Source organism: Lepisma saccharinum, chromosome 19, assembly GCF_977018435.1.
Source record: "Lepisma saccharinum chromosome 19, izLepSacc3.1, whole genome shotgun sequence".
Taxonomy (NCBI): Eukaryota; Metazoa; Arthropoda; class Insecta; order Zygentoma; family Lepismatidae; genus Lepisma; species Lepisma saccharinum.
The window spans coordinates 68,664,855-68,686,341 of NC_139247.1; the positions used below are offsets into that span (position 1 = coordinate 68,664,855).

At 39.8% G+C, this 21,487-nt stretch overlaps 1 protein-coding gene across 1 annotated transcript in view; it reads right to left on the reverse strand.

Annotated features, from left to right (window-relative positions):
• Positions 1-18,985, reverse strand: part of LOC146003189 (hemocyte protein-glutamine gamma-glutamyltransferase-like) — a 71,019-nt gene extending 52,034 nt beyond the window's left edge. Inside the window, exons 1-3 of the mRNA XM_083141377.1 lie at positions 18,941-18,985; positions 5,546-5,679; positions 3,839-4,054 (exon numbers count right to left, since the gene is read on the reverse strand). Coding sequence (XP_082997503.1) covers positions 3,839-4,054; positions 5,546-5,666 — 337 coding nt within the window. The 5' untranslated portion in view covers positions 5,667-5,679; positions 18,941-18,985. The remainder of the gene's footprint in view (positions 1-3,838; positions 4,055-5,545; positions 5,680-18,940) is intronic.
• Between the last annotated feature and the right edge of the window lie 2,502 nt (positions 18,986-21,487).

Below are 21,487 nucleotides of genomic sequence, written 5' to 3' on the forward strand. Positions count from 1 at the left end.
CGAAGGCTTTCTTTTATAATCCTGACGTATTACTGGTTTCGCACAAGTTAACATACGTTTACAATGACATTTCAATATTCTTAGATATCAAGAAGAATCCAACCAAACGGGATATATATTGAATACTATCACGAAAAAGTGAAACATAAAACTGCATTCATGAACGTTTTAAAAATTGGCAAGTGCATGCTCCCAACCTCAAATATACTGCAACACTAGTATTGCAATGAAATTAACGCCACCCTCTGTCCTGTCTGTTTAATCTCGTGAGAGATGGTCTTAAATCTCTCACTGAGTGAAGTTAATGTCCAATATTATGAAATAAAATACTAATAATAAATACGTAAATATTCTAATATCATATTTACTCAAATTATTCAATCATAACAGCAAATCACTTTCTTCAAGAATTGACTTTTCTCTGCGAGCCCTGCTAAATTTTCACTTTCCATCTACTGATTTATACGAGGGGTGGCCAGAAAGTAATTTCCAATTACTAGGTACACTGATTTTTTGCAAACTCCAAAACTGTGAAAAATGGTAATTGCTGCGAAATTATGTTTAGGAATGTGCAGTGATGTCTGGACACATTTTTCGCCCATTCGAAATATCGAAATAATGCGAATTATAGGCATTTTTAGCGATTTTTTTTTAAAGAAATGCCCTAAAACAATGAAAAATTCCATGAAATCCAACACCCTTGTCTTTTCTAGGCCATGTTTGTGTACATAGAACATGTAAGTTTTCCAACATTTTACTCAAGAGTAAACTATAGAGTTCTACGTACGTGGAATAATTCCGACAGCCACATTAAATCATTTATTTCCCACGATTTTTTCAACTTCTATCAAAACCATTTGCATCACAGAGCAAAGTGGCAGGGTTCTAACAGGAGATCGAGTGTGTATCTACCGTCAGACAGGAGCCACATCTTCGAATTTGTCGCACGAGATATGTTTTGAATTACCAAGCTAAGTGCGCACTATCGGCATTTGTCGAGTGAGTAATAATGGAGCTCAGTCGTTAGGGCATCTGACTACTATGTGAGAGACCCGGGGTCGATCCCCTGCGGGGGAGAACCGGGATGTTTTCCACCTATTCAAACTGCTACGGCGCCCACCCAGCATCATATGAAGCTGGTACCTTGAGGAAACTTTGAGGGATAAAGGTAGCCAGGAGTGTGGTGCTGATCACATTACCCCCAACTTCAGCCGTGATCAAGAAAGTGTGGGGCCCTAACTCCACACCAAAATTCCATTATCTAAAATCCTTACCTTAAAATTAATAAAGGGGTATGGAAAATAACTTTCCCAAAATAACTTTCAAGATATCAAACTCTCGCGAAGAGGCATAAGCCATGTGACTTACAATTTGAAACAGTAGTTTAAAAACACCATGAAGGTATAATTTTAGATATTTGCCAGAAAATGTGCTAAAATGAAAATGTGAATTTTGGGAAAAATTTTCGGCATAATCACCACCGTTGTTCTGGCATGTGTCGCAGCATGGCACTAAATTTTGTATGCCCATGGTATATGTGTCTGACAGCAAAGACTGGAACTATCTCTACAGCAATGTAGCTGTCAAATCGTTGCCTTGCTAGAAACCTCTTCAGTTAAACAAAGAGATGAAAGTAGGTACATTCAAGGCCAGCGCTGTACAGGGAGTGGTCTAAGATCTCTCACCTGAAGTGATGCAAAGGGCCCGTGTGTACTCAGCTCTATGGGGTTGTGCACATTCGATTGGCCTTCCGTGAATTGTCTGCACCATCGTCTGACCATACTATCACGCACGACGTCCGGTCTGCACAACTCACACGATTGCTCTGTGCCAAATTCTGAGCGTGCAATGTAGGCTACATCGCAGTCGGTGAGAGACTTTATGAGAGCTGCAATCTTTAACCTAGAATCGTCCTAAACCGGCTACATTGCAACTGTACCAGATTACAGCTACATGCCACTTCTTCCTGCCTGTATGCGTGTGTGTCGCTCTCCGACCACTAGTGTTGCGTATAGGCACTATTGGAGCTTTTTCAGGATGCCCCTCGTATATGAACTTTCAGAAGCTTTTATTATTAGAGTGTTCCTGTTTTAATGTGTTGGTTAGCTAAATCAGGTACCTATACAATGCAATTCTATAAATTCCTTGCGTTAAATTTCTAATACTTACATACCCTTTTCGTCAGCATTAATGGTATAACTGCATGTTGTCAGTTTCACAGCACTTCACTTGGATATACTGTACTGAAGCAGAAATCCCATCGATAATGTAAGGAAATATGACACTTTCTTTTGTTTGATTCAGTTGTTTCACTTATATGCAAGAGTTAAGTTGTTTGCTTTACAGAGAAGAGAGAAGTAGCTTTATACATTGAAAAATGAGTCCGCACTCATAGTTTTTGCAAGCAGAGGGTTCCAAACCTCAGTGGAAATATCAGCATATAATACAGAGAATGTATAAGGAGACTGATAAATTACAACTTGTATTTCTTAATCAATCACTCTTATCTCATTTAGTCGTAACTTTAAAAATAATCAAGTATTTTATTTTAAACTTACTGCGTATGACAAAATTCCATAATCCTTACTTAGCTTGTGAATTGTAATAATTTTCCAAATTCATTATTTTGCAGTTTGAATTGAAATCATAGAGAATAGAGAAATTAAGTCAATTTAATAGAAGATAATATTGGTACTTAGCAAAACCATACGTGGATCTGTATGAGTTTATTATTTCCATTTGCAAAAACATCGATTTAGTTTAGTTTGTAATTGTCAGGGAAAAATTTAAATTTTGTCCTGGAAAACCTGGAAAAGTCAGGGAATTTCATTTCTGCTTGTTTGTAGCCACCCTGAAGGCTCAAAGTAAAGCAAATTTTGTAAATTCATATTTTTAAGTAAATTAACTGTAAGTAAATTAACTACACGGTACCAGATTTATCGGCGATGGTGACCCACAGCGTGATTGACATCTTGCTAATGTACGAGAGGCAGACGTGTTCCGACGGGTTTCTTTCTTATCGCACAACACTACGGCAACCTCTCGTTCAGACGTCAGATGAGGTTAGGTTCCATTAGCATAAATGCAAGGCATTTAGCCTAAAATTAAAAAGCATTCTAACGTGACGACAAAACACAAGGTTGATCAAGTGTTGTGCGATAAGTGAGACCCGATATGTACAGGGCACGCACTCGTGGTGAGTAGACTGTGATTCGTCTTCCACTTCACACACTGCCACAACGGATTGGGAACTGTATGCTTTCATTTATCTTGAAGCATTAGGTCATGATGATAATAATTACGCGTTATTGTTGTACATGTTTCGATGATTTCTTGCGTGTATGATGAAAATTTCTTCAAATAAGTTGCGAAAGTGGTGAGAGTAGCGAGGAATTCGACGTCCGTTGTCACATTTTGAGGGTAAATATCTCGCTTATTTGTGGTTTCCAAATTTTAAAATTACACCGAAATCTGAAAGTTGAAAAAAAGAAAGTTGTAATTTTCGAGGGGGCACGGTCGGTCACCAGCCCCGATTTATCTACGACCAGTAAATATTTTTTTATGACACGCACCCATAAAAGTGTTCGCAAGGACCTAATTTGAAGCCAAATTTGCCTCCATACCCCCTAAAATTGTTCGTACACCCTTCTAGATCTAAATATGTGGATAAATGCTCAATATATTTTTAAATTCATTGTTTTAGAAGAGGAAATTTTAAGATTAGAAAGGGAAAATTTTGACAACAGAAACATTTCCACTATCCAGAAATTTCCGATACAAAGCACAGTTGAGAATAATGTAGGAGTTAGTTGAACCGATGGATGGACGTTAAACTTACCGAAAGAAAATATAAGTTTGAGCTCGTCCCTCTGGCTGTTGAAGTTCCCCTCTCGGAATCTGATGACCACGGGGAAGCTCTGGCCCCTCCTCAGCACGGGGGTTGGAGGATCCCTAACGACAAGTTCGAACTTGTCTGTGTGGTGCTCCTTCGCGTTCTCTCTTGGGCACAGGTTCACCAGCGCCACTTCCAGTGATAGTGGGTCGACGGTGTAAACTGAGAAGAAAATAAATTGTATAAATCACACCCACAGCATTGACACACACCCTTCTGTCTTTATTAGCACTTTACCATCAGTGGTAGATTTCCAATGACTGGTTGTGTGGGTCGGGAGGTGAGAAGGAGGCAGGGGACAAGGTTGACATGTATTCACATGTGCTAACCTTGTAACAATATGTTATCTGAAAGATTCCCTGCCTTGTTTGTTTACCGACTTCTTCGGATGATATCCTGCAAGTGTATAATACGCATGAAAAAGGAATTTGAAGCTGTTACTAAAACTTTGAAATCCAATCAAAATAAATTGTTGTTAATCGTTATGTTACGTTATAAGCACAAGTACTGGTCAAAGGCAGGTTTTTCAATTATTTTTAAATATATGAAAGAACACTTCTATTTTTAAAAATCTGTTAGTGAGGCCGTGAGGTGGCTGTGTAAAAAAAAATCAGTAAAATAACGATTTTGTGCTGAAATATGTAAAAAAAATTAAAGTTTAGAATGTAATATGTATAATTAAAGTAGTTTTCATATTACTAATTTACAAAAGAAAATGAGTTATTTACATCTGAGCAAAAAACTGATTTTCTACGCAAAGTAAATTACTAATAAATTACGCGTAATTCACGTAAAAAACGTAACGAGTAAATTGCCTTGCCACCCCTGCTTGTAATCAAGAGATCCCGGGTTCGATACCTGATGGAGGTACATAGTGGTTCGATGCAGGTCCAGTCCCGATTAGCCTATCTGTGCGTAAAGTGGACTTAAAACAAACAGACAAGCAATACGGCTCCCTTCAGGCAATAAGAAAGCATTCACTCCGACCTCCGTGGCAGAGTGGTTAGCACAGCGCGCTACGAGTTGTTGTTTTAAGTTCACTTTATGTACACGTAGTCAAACTTGGACTTGACCTACAGTTTAAATGGGATCCAAAGCACCGTGCATGTGCCTCCACTTGGTATCCAATCCTGGGGCCCCTTGATTAAAGGCGATGACGCTACCATTACACCATCAGGGAGGCCCACAGCTCGCTACGACGCCAGAGGTCCCGGGTTCAAACCCTGGTCTGGGCACGGGTATTCTTTCTGATTCATCGTATCATCATTCATTCTCATTATCGTAGCGATTAACCAAGAGTGGCAGAAAAAAGTAAAATTAACCAATCAAATCGAAATACTAAACTACGGAATAAAAAACAATTTAGAAACCTGCATAAAAATTGTTCGTTTGAATAAGTTTTAGTTTCTACTTTAAGTCCGGTTATGCATGAATAGGTTAATTACGACTGGACCTACGTTTTAAATGGAATCCGAAGCGTTGTGCCTCCACCGGGTATAGAACCTGTGTCCTGTAGACGACACAGTACTCGGGAAGTTCTTCATTTGAATAGGAAAATGGTACACCAGAGTTCATTAAGGATGATATCCCGCCAGAATGCAAATTCGGGTCAACCGTTCTGGTGAATAAACTTGGAAACCAATTTGTACTTACGCGCCCTGCTTGTTCCGTCGTGAGTCCTCCGTTCTACTTCGTTGTCTTCCGCTCTGCGAGTCCGGTACTCTTCTCGTATCTTGTGTACCAACGAGTTGACGTAGTCGAGGTAGCCTGACATCTTGCGGTGGAACCTGGAAACGAAACGAGCAGATTCGTGAGCGAAAATTATTTCTCTCGTAACTGGTGACATCTGGCGACAGGTTAAGAAAGTACGTGCAGAAGGTCTTTCGAGAACGAGACAAGTTATGACGGACGTTCAATTAAAGAAAAGTCAGTGTATGTTGGAAGCTGACAAGCATGCATGCGTGTGTCCAGATATAACCACAGAAAGCAACAAATTGGCGCAAGAAATTTGTAAGCCTTTATCAGGCGGGGTGGTCAGTGACGGTCAAGTTACACAAAAGTAGAAAGGTTGTAATTATTAATAACAAAAATAAAGTTCAGTTAGATTGTATTCGAACCGAACAGGAATCATGTTATATTTTTTGTAGAGAGAAAGAAGGAAGGGAAGCTGAAAAGGCAGAGTCAGAGAGAGAAAACAGATAATAAAGAAATAGAGAAACCAGACACAGAGAGAAAGAATGAAAGAGATGTGAAAAGTGAGAAAGAGAGGAAAGGAAAATGAAATATAGGAGCGATATACACAAAAAGAGAAGACAGAATGAGAAAGGAGAACGATGAGAAATAAAGGTGAGAGAGAAAGAGGAACAAGAAGAAATACAAAGAACCGAGAGAGATAAGGAAAAAGGTGGAGAAATAAAGAAGCTACACGCACACACGAACAAAAGAGAAAGAAGAAACTGTTAGAGAATAGGAAAAAGAAGTGGTTATGAGGACAGGAAGTAAGCACGACAGAAGATAATAAAAACTGACAAAAGAATGTGTAAGGAAGAGGAAAGAGAAAGATAAAAGTAATAAATAAGCAGACGTATTCTCCTTATCGAGGGGAGTCAGAAAACCTTCCTTCTCCCAGACCCTGCCTGCAAGAGCGTATTGCAGAAGAGAAATATTTGTGTGTATGGAGGAAGGATAGATAGTTCTATAAAATTTTCTCATGGAACCAATCGAATAGGAAAAGAGAAAATTAAGAACAAATGGAATGTGAAATTAAAAAACTGTGAATATGAAGGTTTCAAACACTCATAAACAGTAATAGTGTCCTTCTAATAATCCCTGGTGTACCAAATTATTTTAATTCACTCCAATTCTCTATAACCGGTACTATGTGGCGGTAGGGTCTTTAACCTTTTGTTTACCAGCTATCTATAAATAGATACCTCTAGGTATACCCCTTGTTTACCAGCTATCTATATATAGATACCTAGACAAGGTCGTAGTTTTTACGTCATAATGTCGCTATTTTTCGCTGGAATTTCGATTTTCTTCTTTTATATTATTGTTAACACATATACTGCACCGTAAAGACTCTTTCTCCCATAAAAGGGGGAGGAAAATGCAGGGAAAATGGCAGCTTCCTTTGAAACTCAGTCAGTGGCGCATAGACATGTCTTTTCGGGGTTACAAGTTGTGTTCTATTACTCGTATGATAATTATTTTCTTGTTCCAAATATGCCTGCGATCATTTTCATGTGTATTTTCACAATGTCCTGTACTTTGTTGTCCAGGGGCGGAGGGGGGAAGGGGCATTTTTCTTCAGAAATTTTGGAATTTTCCGGTTCCTCCCCTCCTCCCGCATCCATGTATACACTCAATGTACATACATTGTATGTAGTCCGAATGTATAGTTCATTCCGCGTATAACAATATATCATTCCTCTGTCTAGGGCAATTAGCCTCCGATCTACAGTTATCTAAATGAAACTCTGCATTTTGCTTAAAATTGGCCCGGTAGCAAGGAACTTATCTGGCAAAATGGGCTTGGTAAAGAAAACCCTTGAAAATATATTTAAAAAATGTCAATCTTTACTTCGAACTGTTTACCAGAGATTATTTTTAATTCGAAGTTGGATAATTCGAATAACTGTTAATTCGAACAAAAGTGTATTCCCCTTGAAATCATGTTAAAAGATGCTTGTTTTTGTTGATTCGAATTTTGGATAATGGAGTACCAAAAGTTTGTCAAAGTTCACTGACAGTTTAAAGTTGTATCTGAACGACTGTGGGGCTTTTCGTCGATTGATTGAATTATACATGTATAATCTGTCCAGGGAATCTCTGGAGCTAGCGAACGAAAGCAAGTCTGTGCAAGTTGTGACTAGAGAGGGCTCGACCAATGAACACGTGCGAGGGAACTGGGTAGCGTGGGGGGGGGGCTGCATCTCCCAGCCTTTGCAGCAGCGTGTACTGCTTCGCTCCGCCCACTGGCTATCTTTACTTTTATGCGAGGCCTTGCTCCAGAGATTCCCGATTACTTTTCTGTCACTTTCGGCTGATCGGGAAGATGAGGATGAGTGATGACTAGACCTTGGATTCTTAGGTTCTAAAAAGTGTGCTTTTACGTTCCTAAAATAGGCTCTAAAAATCCTAAAATAGGTTCTAAAAACCATAAATTAGGTTCTAAAAATCCTAAAATAGGTCCGACAAATCTAAAGTTAGGATCAAAAAATCCTGAAGTAACTTTAAAAAAAACCTAAAATAATTCAAAATTCCTGAAAAATGCTGATTAGGTATAGTCACCGGCAATGAAAATGGGACACCTATATCCTAAAATACGGACTACCTTGCATAACGTTATGCGTGTTGCCTAACCCTACGGCGATGGCAGAACTTACCATTGGAAATGTGCTATTAAAATCCACTCTTCGCCGTATAGTTAGGTAACAATCTTTATTCATGTTATCCACAGTCAATTTTGTCTGTGAATATCATCTTACTATATTCTGAAAATAATCTTTCAAAAAAAAAAATAGTCAGTGGTGCAAACTTCAATGCCGTAATGTTAGTTTGCAAGGCATGAATGCAACGAAACACCAGTGTGACGCGAAAGTGAGCACAGATCAGACCATTTTGGATTGTACAGGTAACAGTGGCACCAGACATTTTGCTTTGTTTAGAGCTTTGAAAAATCACCATGGACTTTGAGGAAGGGAAATCGACAGAGAGTACGTTTCAAACACGTTCGTCATTGAATTTTTTCGTGACCAAACAAAGCAAATGTCTCTGCGTGACATAGAAATCCTGTAAAAACTTTAAAAATATATATAAAAACCTAAAAATAGGCTTGATTTAGGCACATAAACCTAATATAGGTTCTAACAACCAAATTTGTTTTTTTTAGGCATGTAACGACCGCCATGTTAGGCAGATTTCAGTCGTATATTGGCATTTATGTTATTCCTATACTTTCAAGTTAAGAACTTGGATTAAATTATTTATACTTAATTGTTTTCAAAATTCATGCATATATTTACGTTTCATCTTATGTTATAATATTATTCGCATATTTTTGCAACATTTATTCAGAATTTATAGGCTAATAATTATTCCAAATAATATATGCAACGTTTTCATTGGTTTTCAAATCCAAAATGGCTAGGATTATTACTATCTTCCAAGCAAATTTTGTTGTTTAAGCACAAGCTAAATACATTTCTTCTTAATATCGATTTTTGTTCAACAATGTGCAAGATTGAAGTAATTTGTCTTCGTTATAAACTAAATCTTTATTTAATCATTTTTATGTGCAAGGGCAAATATGAATTATTTGATAAAATCAGTTTAGTTATTTCTATATAGTTTAATACGAGAGCAAAGTATTTCTCCCTCGTTTTCAATAAAATATCGTTTTCCTATTGGCTGTTTATGTTAGGAGTGGGGGAACCACGCTACGTGTTTTTGGCGATGTAAAAACTTCCACGTTGGCATTTTTATTTGTTGCGAACCTGAACTTTAGCTTACTATCGCTAATTAACATTTATATGTTATATAAATTATCAGTTTTCTTGTGTTATTTTATATTATGAGTTGTATTATTGTAAGATAGAACAATCTGTTATGCTGCGCCTCGCGCTTGAGGTAGCAGTTGAGGTCTTGCTATTAACTGTGAAGGCGGTGCGCGGATCCTCGTGTTAAATAAGTTGCTTATCACTGCCTACGAGCGTGCATGACCCAACAAAATCCAATTTTAACTTTTGCGAATCAGTATGTACGCGCGCGAATCGTAATTAAAGAGTTTGGACAATTTAATTATGAAGTATTTGGAATTTTATTTACTGTCACGTGTCGCAATTCGGTGGTTTCCTTCCTGGAGTAAGGGTGGATCGTCTTAATCCCGAACCCTGGGTGAGAACTGGTGCTCCCAACTGACCAGCCGGAGCAAGGAGCGGTGTGTTGCCAAATCGGATCTCCATACCCTGGAGTTACGAGTGGTGGCACGTTGCAGGCAATATAAAACATTATCAGTTTTTGCATTTTTTAACGGAACGCTGACATGACTTATTATTACTTATATACCTTTAAAGGAAAAAATAGGTTAAAATCCTAAAATCTGAGTTCTAGTGATGATATAATAAAACTGATGAAGAAAAACGTATGCCCAGTGCCCAGGCAGGTATTCGAAACCAGGACCCCTTGATTACAATGCGTCTGCGTTACCACTACATGATGGAGGAACCAAAGTGGCCGAGTACGTACTGATTAAGATCTATGCACGGTTGCATTGAAAGCAAAGTTTTGTGCAGAAATTCAATACGAAACAACTAACGTTCCTTTTCCTCCCACTCGCGTTTTTGGAAGAAGGGGGGCTGCGTCACTTCACTCCCTTCTGTTTTTCATTTTTTGGACATCTACGTCATTTCCGATATAAAAACACGTTTCGCTTACTGAGAAGCGTATGCGTGGCGCTTAGCGGTGAGGTTCCCGGCATTCAATTTTTCAGGTGGACAAGTTGACATCTGTCTGAAATCTTAAACCGATATAGGACACGGAAAGCATGGGAGGGAAAGGGTGGTGGGGAGGTAGCATGCAACTCGGATATCATGCAACCTGCCCACCTTTTCAGCGGAAAGGAAATTCAGGTTGAATTATATTCCCGCCACACCTTGCAGGTCGTTAGGTTTTTACTTTGACTGAATATAATTTCTCAAAGCGTAAGGCGTGTTGCTTGTATATGAAATCTCTAAAACGTTGTGGTAAAAAAAAATCCGGTACGTACACTTCTACACTTGCGTTCACGACCAGAAGATGGCTGAGGGAACAACACCATTTTAATATCGTGGGCGGTCACAGTGGCGCGTACCAGCGTGTTTCACGATCACCGAATGCAACCAAATCATCCCCCCCTTTTTTTTGCCGTTACGCCTGATGTGTAGTGGCATGCTCTGTTTATATTGATTGATTTGGTTTAATTTACTTAGTTTTTTGCTACTTTTGGCTAATCGCGAAGATGACAATAAGTGATGATGTGATGACATTAGTGGCCGCGATTGGGTTCCAAAACTAGGGGGGCAAGGTGCCAAAACGGGGGGGGGGACTGTTTTACATTCCCTTTTTAGATAAGGTTTAGCATAGTGGGGAGTAGTCAACTGCCCACCTCGCTCCCCCTAATTGCCGCCACTGGATGATATTGATGATGGGACAGTCATAAAGAACATCCATGCCCAGTCCGGGATTCGAACAGGCGACCCCTGGCGTCGTAGCTCGCTACGCTATCCACTCCGCTACGGAATTCAGCCTGCCCTCTTTATACTCTCTCTATTTCTGGTGTTATTTTGGTGACAATAGTGGATAACACTGGGGAACAAAAAAAAAATTAGTTTGTGACATAAAGTTTAATAACAGTTTCAGCACACAAAACAGCTGTGATTGCCAATTGTATGATTGGTTCAGTTGAATTGAGTCCAGTTTAAAAAATAAACACACCTTGGAAAATGTAGGAGGTAAAATTACTCTACGCTTTTCTCGGTAATATCAAAATTTGATAATGGGCTGAAATTCCCATTAAAAAACTTATGAATATATTTTTAAATTGTTGCTAGGCAACTTATGAAGCATTGCTAGGCAATATATCTCCTATGTTTGTGGGATAGTCGTGATAGAGAAAAGCATTGGACGATAAAAGTTTGGGCCCCAAGGGAAAATATTACAGTGGGAAAAGCTAATATCATTCACGAACCGCTGATAGATAGGGACAAAATCATCCTTCCGCCACTGCATATTAAACTTGGGTTGATAAAACAGTTTGTCAAGGCCTCAGATACAAGTGTTGATTGTTTCAAATATATATGTCACACTTTTCCAGGACTAAGTATTGAAGGCAGGAATCTTTGACGGACCACAAATTCGTACACTTATAAATGATGCCAATTTTACAACTTACATGTCTTACATCGAATCTGAGGCCTGGCTGAGCTTTGTGTACGTCGTCAAAAACGTTTGGGGGAATCACAGAGCAGAAAACTACCCGCGATATAGTTGGAAATATGTTGAAAAATTTTTAGAAATTGGGAACTAATATCAGTGTGAAGATACATTTTCTACATAGCTACATTGACAGATTCCCTGAGAACCTTGGTGATTTTAGTGAAAAACGGGGAGAAAGGTTCCATCAGGATATAAGGATAAGGGAAGAAAGGTACCAGGGACGGTGGGATCGCCACATGATGGCCGACTGCTGTTGGAGCTTACGGAGGGATTGTCCTAAAAAGCAATACAGCAGGAAATCGTATAGAAAACGTTTCACATAGTTTGTTACTTCATTGTGTACATATTTTCTTAATTATTATGATCATAGGTACATATAAATTTATTTTTATAATAATTATTGTAATCACAAAAAGAACTATTAAATTGTTGTTGGGAGTTCATTTATATGTATGTCTTATGTTTCCGCCATTTTGATTTAATTGCATTTATTTCATAAATTAGAGCCAATTCAGGAAATATATTATTATATCATTATTCACCAGCATGAAATCGCCCTAAATTAGCTCTCAAACACTGTGCCGCACTTTTACTGTTCCCCAGCGTAATTAAACACCTATGGATTTGATTTAAAAACATACGAAGCAAGAACTACCACAGTCGATAACTGGGGGAGCCGTTCCAAAATTCATTCATATGTAATGTATATTATGTATGCATGCATGTATTTGGATGTATATTGGTGAGTGGGGTTGTTTGTAGGTATTGGGGAGCTACGAAGAGTAACCAGCTCATGGAAACCTACAACAAGGACTAGGGTTTCTTCGTGCTGACCACTCGTTCCCCCCATAACTGTTTGGATGATCTTCCTCCTCTGCTGAGGCATGTGAGAGTGGTAGGTAGGTAGACCTTGGACCTCAAGGGCTGTTGTGTCACGGGTTTATTACATTGTGTGTGTTTGCTCGCATGTGTGTATTAGAGTTCTTGGGTGTAATGGTTGACCTTTTGAGAAGGCGCTCAAAAGTCAACAACACTTTTTTTATCTACATCTTCGCGATTTGCCAAAAGTGGCAGAAAAGCGGAGTAAATCTAGCAATATAATTAGTATTTATCTGCTACTTATAAGAATTATAAAAGTTTCATTATTTTTTTTAAAAAAATCTAAATTCAAGGGAAAATTTGGATGAAAGGGAAACATGTTGCACTTTTAGAAAATAAATTATCCTTTCTGGGCTGATTGTGGGCGAGGCTTCTTGGCTTACCGCGCGAGCTACACCAAATTCACTTACAATGCGTTATATTTCTCCTCACAAGTCAGCCTAATATTGAAACCGTACAGGACATATAGCAAGATCACTGGCTCAGGCCCTAGGGTTGCGCCTAAGGGAGACCCTGAACAGGACACCCCTGTCATGTGCACCAATAGAAACACCAGGAGCATCTTCTGTTTGCCAGGGGTGATGTATGGATGTATTTGCCTCATATTCTCCAATAACTATTTACACTTGATGTTAGAGTATTCAGTAAGGTATATGTCCAATCAGTGGCTGCGATTGGGTTCCAAAACCGGGGGAGGGGGCAAAGACAGTACATTTCCCTTTATAGAAAAAAATTAGCATAATATGGGGGCAAAAGTGGGAAAAACTAGGGGGGCAAATGCTCCCCTTGCCGCCACTGTGTCCAATGCAATGGACAGTCTATAGAACTAGACGTGTCAAATGTTGTTGCCTTAAAATATTGACCAATTGTATCTTGTGAAATAGAGCAAACCCAAAATAAATATTGCCAAAAACAGAAGGAGTTTCAGGGTTGAAAATTTCAGACACCATGTTGTAATCAGGTGCAATTATGAACTGTAAGAATGTAATTTTTAATTCATTCGTAAAATAGCAGAATGAAGTAAATAAGAATGTGTGAAAGAATTCAGAACTTCAAATTTTACATTTATTACATGCCAAATCTTAGGAGCTCAAATCTGTTTACATGTAGAGTTTTTGCAGGAACTGAAAAAAAAACATTAAAAAAATAAGATGTTTTCTAAGGTGCATATTTATTGCATATTTTGTACCTTTGTATGCGTATTTTAGGTATTTTAGTGCAGAACTATAACTAAGTTAAGAATTTGTTCTATAATGCCTTTTTTCTCATAGGGCTTGCTTTACGTCATCCTTATGCCTTTGTGAGTGTCCATTCAACCATTTCACCTTAGTACCAGGGCATCTCCGATGGCGTAGTTTTAATGTCGCTGCCTTGTTCAAGGAGTCCCGGGTTTGATATACCGGTGAAGGCACATGACACAGTAGTTCGGACCCTACTGTAAACTGTAGGTCCTGTCCTGATTAGCCTATCTGTGCATAAAGTGGACTTTAAAACAACAAATCAAATCATCTTAGTACCATTCATCCCCAGAGTCGCGATTAGTCTACAGTGGCACAAATGCGACGTTAAAAAAATCAAATCAATCAATTACGGAGCTTGCTGGAGGCACTTTCTGGTACACCCAACGGCGAAAGAAATAGTAGGCAAATTGTCCATCACCATTTCCATTCAGTCCGTTTTCCGCAATGTGATGATCATCAATTGAAGTAAAAACATAATTAGGCAGAGAACAACATCTGCTTTGTATCAACAGAAATGCATTCTTTAAAACAACACAGGGTGTGGAATAAAGAGTAATGAAACTAGTGATGGACAATTCGCCTACTATTATCTTTGCCCTTGACTGTACAGGCTGCAGCATGGGCGTAACGTGGGACCTAACTTGGGGGCGGGGGATAGAATTAAAACGTTTTCTATTACATAAAAATAGCGTTTAGGACTATTTTGCTTAATAACTTAAATTTGCGAATTCATAGGTTCGAGGAAGTTAAGAAAAGTACCATTAACTTGTAAATTTTAATAAACTTGCAATTTTTTTGTGTGTTTGGGTCAGTAGCGACTCGTGGCTTTTCTTAGGTATAGGAAGTTATGATCAACAGACCAAAAGAGAGAACAAAGAAAGTACTTTGAAAATATGTTCAATTAAACAGGCACACGCATCACTTGTACTGTCCACTGCATTTAGAATGTTAGCTACAACCCTGTACCCAAGGGCGCCATGCCCCTCTAACAATAAAATATTTACATGTGAACCTAAAAATGCATACGAAAATATAACATTGACAATTTTCAGATTATGAAAGAATTTCGATTTTTCTCTTGCGTAAACGAATGGGTTGTTTGTGGAGATAAGGAAGCTCCAGAAGTCTGCAGTCTGCAATATTTGGTCGTTTTAATTTTTTAACAATTGGTGGGAGGCTACCAGACGTCCCGATATCCGATTTAAATTCATTACAAGAATCATTGCTAATACATAGGCCTACAGCATTTAATTTATAAATATATTATTTTCTAAATATAGAATTATCGTGGCTGTTCAATGATACTGGTAAAAGAAAATTAAAGGAAATTTGAAAATATGACAATTTGCGGAATACAGTACTATTCTAATACTTCCGAGAATTGAGTGTAAACAGGACGCACCAAACTGTACTCTGTGTGACAGCCTTGGTCTGTTAGCGATTGCGTTGCTGCTTGTTTGTCTGGTTGGGAAAAGGGGAGGGGGGGTATATGGGGAGTTTTAATTTTTTCCCAACTCTGCAATGTCCAGCTGCAATACTACCATAGCGTCGTTGTCGCATCTAATACTCCACCAGTATTTCGAATCTTCCTCCACTAAAATAATAAAAAGAATCCTGAGTATGGGCCTAGTTAGCTTGCAAAAATTCACACACCGCGCCACTTGTTTCGGTAACAACCTCGAACTTTTGAGTGAACCAAGCTGGTTCGACCACAGATATTATGTATATGCGTCTATCTGTGGTTCGACGTTCTTGGGGTCCTCCTTGCCTGTTGTCGCGTGTATTGAGGACATCGTTGCCAACCTCCTGATAAGAAGAATTGCCGTTTCAACTCTTAAATTATGCTAAATGCAATTAATTATGTAGTTTTAAGTTCAATTTATGCAGCTATTTTGGAGTTGTGGAACTTGGGTTATCCATTATTTACTACAGTTAAGCAACATTGAGAATTGCGTCCATCAAATCAATTACAATCTATAATGTGCTTGAAAAAGTTGGAGAAAATTCGACGATTGGGAACGGCGGCCCGTATGTTTTATTTGTGACCTCCAACTTTCTACCGATTTCCTTTCATAAAATGTACATTTCCTAATCGGGGAGTGTAAAGAAAAGATAAAACAAGAGGATGGACCGGGATGTGATTGTAAAACCTTGTCCTTTAGTCGACATACTTTCTCTTGTTTCAAACAAGCCCGCTAGAGAAGTACAAATGAGATATAAATATATATTTCCTCAAAGTATTTTCCTTTGTATTAAATTTATCTGTCTCCCAAAGACGCGCATTTAGAGCACTTTGCCAAACACAGGGTACCGGATGCCAGCGAAGTTCAAATTATGTTAGGTTTAGAACAATAATCCAGGGTTGGCATCACTGAATGTAGGAAGCCCTCGATGCTTTCTCGCTGGCTATTTAACCGAGCAACCCCGTCCCCCTCCCTTCCAAACCCCTCGCCCATCCCTCTGTAGGTGGAAGATCAAGGTTCCTCAGCAGCAGGAGCAACTGTCGTCTTTGGGTGGCAGATGGGGCAAGCCATGAGCAAGCGAGTGACAGCGAACAGTAGCAAACCTAGTAAAATGTACGCATATTGCGCTCATAATTTAATAACGTGCATTAAACTCCTAAAAAAGTAGAAAACTGGAAATAAGTGTAAATGAACTGTAGGAAGTTCCTCACTTCCTGCATGGAGGAATCGCCCCTGGTTTGGGTGGGGGTAGGGCCCCCATGCTCTCGCAAAGTTACGCCTAAGGCCTGTTAGGCCAAGGGAAATTCTCGTGGTATTCGACGTTGCCAAATTTTTCGTTCCGCGTTGCTTTCGAAACAGGTGGCACCCTCATGAAGGCCAAGCTCGGCGAAGCGTAATGGTTGCCTCCGCATAACAAGCGGATGGGCCTCATATTAAATGCAAGCGAAGGGTGCATGTTGACAGCAAGTGGTGTCGTGTAAGACTCGACAAAAATCAGGCTTGTAGCAACACCACTTCCTCCCCCCCCTTTGAAACTCCCACAACTGGAGGCGAAAAGTCTGGGTTTCCTAAAGTTTATTCTCGGCCGGTCGGGCTTTATGGGTTGCAGGTGGCAACACTTGCTAAAGAGTTAGCAGGGAATGCAGAGAGGCCTCTTCTATCTTGGAAGAAATACAAGCTTTAGGAATAAGATGAACAGCGCGATTCGGAATGATCCCATTGACCGGAGCACGTCAGGAGGTCAAGGGCCCTTCGATATATTGAAAGCAGGTTCGATGGCGTAAAAGAAATCACCCCTGAAATAATGGAGGCAGCAGCCTGGTTAGCGCACCGATCAACGGGGGTGGGTGGGGGGTTAAATCGACGGCCGTAGATAAATTGGCATCCCGTGGAAAATTGGGTTGTGGTCGCTAGGCTCAGGGAAAAAACTAATTCACGAAAGAGGATCAGAGTGGGTGAGAGAGAGAGAGAGAGAGAGAGAAAACACGCTGTCGAGATTTTTCTCATGAGTCAAGGAAAACCGAAGAATAAAGCCCCTTAAATTTAGTCTCCCCGGTTCCACTTCTCACGTTTTGGAGAATGTACGAGAGTTCGTGTGGATTGGAAGGTTGTTTAAAATTGTACAAGCCGTCGACGTGCAATACTAACAGAATTTTAGTGGGTACACGACATCAAGAATGGTACGTTTTTGCCATTCGTTACAAAAATATATATATTACAACAAATATATTCAAAATGTTAATATGAGGCCTAGTGAAACTGAAAGAAGAATGTTTGAGATTTCTTAGGTATAAATGTCAAGTTTCTGCCTGTTTTGGTAGCTTATATATATGGAATCAAAAACTACCTCTCTCACACCGCTATACTCTACAGGGTGTCCTGTAAGTCTGAACCGATAGGAGCTTTCAACAGGATGGCGCACCTCCACATTACGTCTTTACAGTGCGACATTACCTTGACACATATTTTCCTGCATATTGGACTCTACCGCTGAGGATGAATGAAATAGTCCCTAAGGAACCTAGATCTCACGGAGTGGTAAGCACGCCAGGGGTCCCGGGTTCGAATCCCGGCCTGGGCATGGATTTGTGAGCGTCCATTCATCAATTTCATCATATCACTCATCCCCATCTTCGCAAATGAGCCAAAATGGCACAAAGAGCGAAGTACAATAAAGCAAATCAATCAATCAGTCAAAAGGTGGTCTTAAAGAACGCAAGTGTGGAGGCATGTCAGCAAATTTCTGTAACAATGTTCAACTGCGTGTGCAATACAATGACGGGGGGTCATTGGTAACGTCGTCACCTTGTAATGAAGGGGTCGATGCCCGGTGGAGCACTTAGGGGTTTGGATTTCACTTTAAATTGTAGATCCAGTCCTGATTAGCCTTTTGTGCATATAGTGTGCTTAAAACTCAAAGCAAACCAAACACAATGACGTACACTTTGAACAAACTCTGTTTTTCTAATTGTTTTTCTCCCATTGGTGCACACTTTTGGGACACCCTGTGTATTTTATATTTACATGCATGCATATACATACGTATATGTATGTAAAGGAATTCATTTGTTACTTTTATGAGATATTTGTAGAGTATCAAAGGTGTCAGAGGTTCGAAGCCTGATCAGACATGATGTCTCAACAGTTTCATCAGTACATTATTCATCCACATCGTCGCGATTAAATCAAGGGGTAGAAAAGCGACACTTAAAATAACAAATAGAGAGTGTGTTTAACATCCCAAGCGATTACCGGCGCCATTATCATTCTACGAACAGCACAGAGATGTGACGTCACGAGTACGCCTGAGCGTACGAAAATAGCTGTCCCGTTTTTGCTGTAACATAGGCCGAAAGTACAGCGCTGTCGTAAGGCAGTCGTTACAGCCGCCAGAGCTTTGATAACCTGCAAAACTATTTAAATACCGTTTTTCAAATACGTAATAGTTGTAATGTGTTAAATACGATAAAAAAACACTACTGGCTTACCGTCAAACCCCTTAAAAGACTTGACTAACACTACAGCCAATGTGGAGTTTGTTCTCCTTAATATCAGTTACAGCCAGGACGTTGGGATTTCCTGAGGAAATAGCGGGATTCCTCTGTTGACACAAGCTCCGCAATGCGCTCTTCTTCTTCGGAGAGAGAATGAAGGCAGGGTGGTGTGGGGGGGGGGGGGCGTGGAGGAAGTTGCTCTGATGTAAACAACAAGGTCCGTATCAGCTGGCCTAATGAGAATAATTAGGGTATCAAGTGGAAATTTTGACAAGAGGGCACAGCGGAACTTTGAGAGTTTGCTGCTAAGCGTGTGGCGAAGGATAACATGTCACTTAGCAGCTAGTGTGATGGTTTATTTTAGATGAATATCACGTAACCAGCTTCTGCAGTATCTTGAGTGATTAACTTGTTTGATTTGAATTCACTTTTCTGCCAGTTTTCGCTAATCGCTTAGATGAGTGATGATATGATGAAAGAACATGGACCGTACTCATCACAAACCCCACAGAGAATTATACTGGCTACAATTCCAAGCACCAGAGCCTCGTTAGACTGCAGGAATGCAGTTTACGGTGTAGTACATGGAACAGAGGTTGCGTACATACGGGAATATCCTCCCTTACTCGGTCCCGGGTTCGGTACCCGGTGGACGCACAACTGGTTCAAATCCTACTTTAAACTGTAGGTTCAGTCCCGATTAGCCTTCCTGTGCATAAAGTGGACTTAAAAACAAAACTCAGATTTTGTAAATTCTGCCGTTTACTAACCATGGTTGTATACGAGAAGGGGTTAACGGGACCATGCCCCTTCTATTGGCCTAGTAACAATTTTATAATCGACCGAAGAATACAAATGGCCAAATGCTGTAATGTTCGAAAGAGATCAAATACTTTTCATGTGCTGTTTTGTTGATGACACCCTGTATAACAGGTATACAGGTTTGGACATGCTTTATGTGAGTGGATGTGTAGGAAAGCTTCCCATAGCTTCACAATCCTGGCCATTTGTTGAGGTGATGTAACTCCCCTCACCCGCGGTAGTTTCCAGGTATTAGAGGCTGTGTGACCTAGGCATAGGTGCTCCACGAAGGGACGTTTCACGTGATAGAAAGCTAAACCCCTCCCAATCTTTATGCATAATGGTCAAGTTTATTATCCTTCATGGTATTAAACAATTTAAAATAAATATATCTTTAAACTGTTATTGGCAATATCATATCGGTGTATCTGTAAATTATATATGTGTGTGTGTGCGCGCGCGTAGTTTCTCCCTCCCAAGAGCCAAAACTTGGCAAGCAGAGGGACGATGCAAAAACCAGAGGTGAGAATTTACCCTCGTCCCCCAAAAATTGCAGGTTTATTAAAATTTACAAGTTAGGGCACCTGAGGATGAAAGTAATAAAGAGTAATGTTTGTGATTTATCAAATGTCACAGTTTTTTTAGCAAATAATTTTAGATGCTGTTTTTATTGGATGGAAAACTTTTCAACCCCAAACTTAAGCCCAAGGTTTAATTCTGAGCCCTCAAAATTAGGTCTCAAGTCTGATTCTAAGCCCACAAAATTAGGCCCCAAGTCTGATTCTGCCCCTTCAAAATTACGCCCCAAGTCTGATTCGCCCTCTTAAAATTAGGCCCCAAGTCTGATTCTATCCCCTCAAAATTAGGCCCCAAGTCTGATTCGCCCTCTCAAAATTAGGCCCCAAATCTGATTCTGTCCCCATCAAAATTAGGCCCCAAGTCTCATTCTCTCTCTTAAAATTAGACCCCAAGTCTGATTCGCCCTCTCAAAATTAGGCCCCAAGTCTGATTCTGCCCCCTCAAAATTAAACCCAGTTTGATTCTGCCCCCTCAAAGTTAAGTCCCAAGTTACGCCCATGGTGTATCGTGTTTGTGTGTGTGTGTGTGTGTGTATGTGTGTGTGTGTGTGTGTGTAGTGTGCATTGGAGAAGTGGTTAGAACATAGGTCTCGGTTCGGAATACAGCCTGTGTATGGGTGTTCTTTGTAAGTGTGTCTTCATTGATTTCATCACTCATCCTCATCGTCGCGATTAGACGAAAGTGACAGAAAATCGAAGTACAATCTACATAATCAATAAATACGTATAAACATACATGAGTTTTTATTTAACGTGGATTTATGCACAGGTAGGCTAAACGGGACTGGATCTATAGCATAATGTGGGATCCGAACCCCTATGTGTCTGCCTCCATCAGTTATCGACCCCGGGACCTCTTGATTACAAGGCAACTAGGTTACCAGCATATATACCATCTGGAGAGCCCAGTGTAAACACACAGACGCACACCCACACACGCTGTTTATAACACAGGAATGTGGATTCTGCATAGGCATCCCCTTGCGCATTCTGTTCTTAGAGAGACCATATGATGTTGCCATCCTGAGAATATGAGGTGACCTGGGAGGAAGGGAAGGACTGTTTAATGTGTGAGAAATGTTGGACGGAAGCAGGAAGTTGTAAACGATTATAACTTCCTAACATCGTTTCCTGTTGTGTAAAATTAAGCAACCCTATGTTG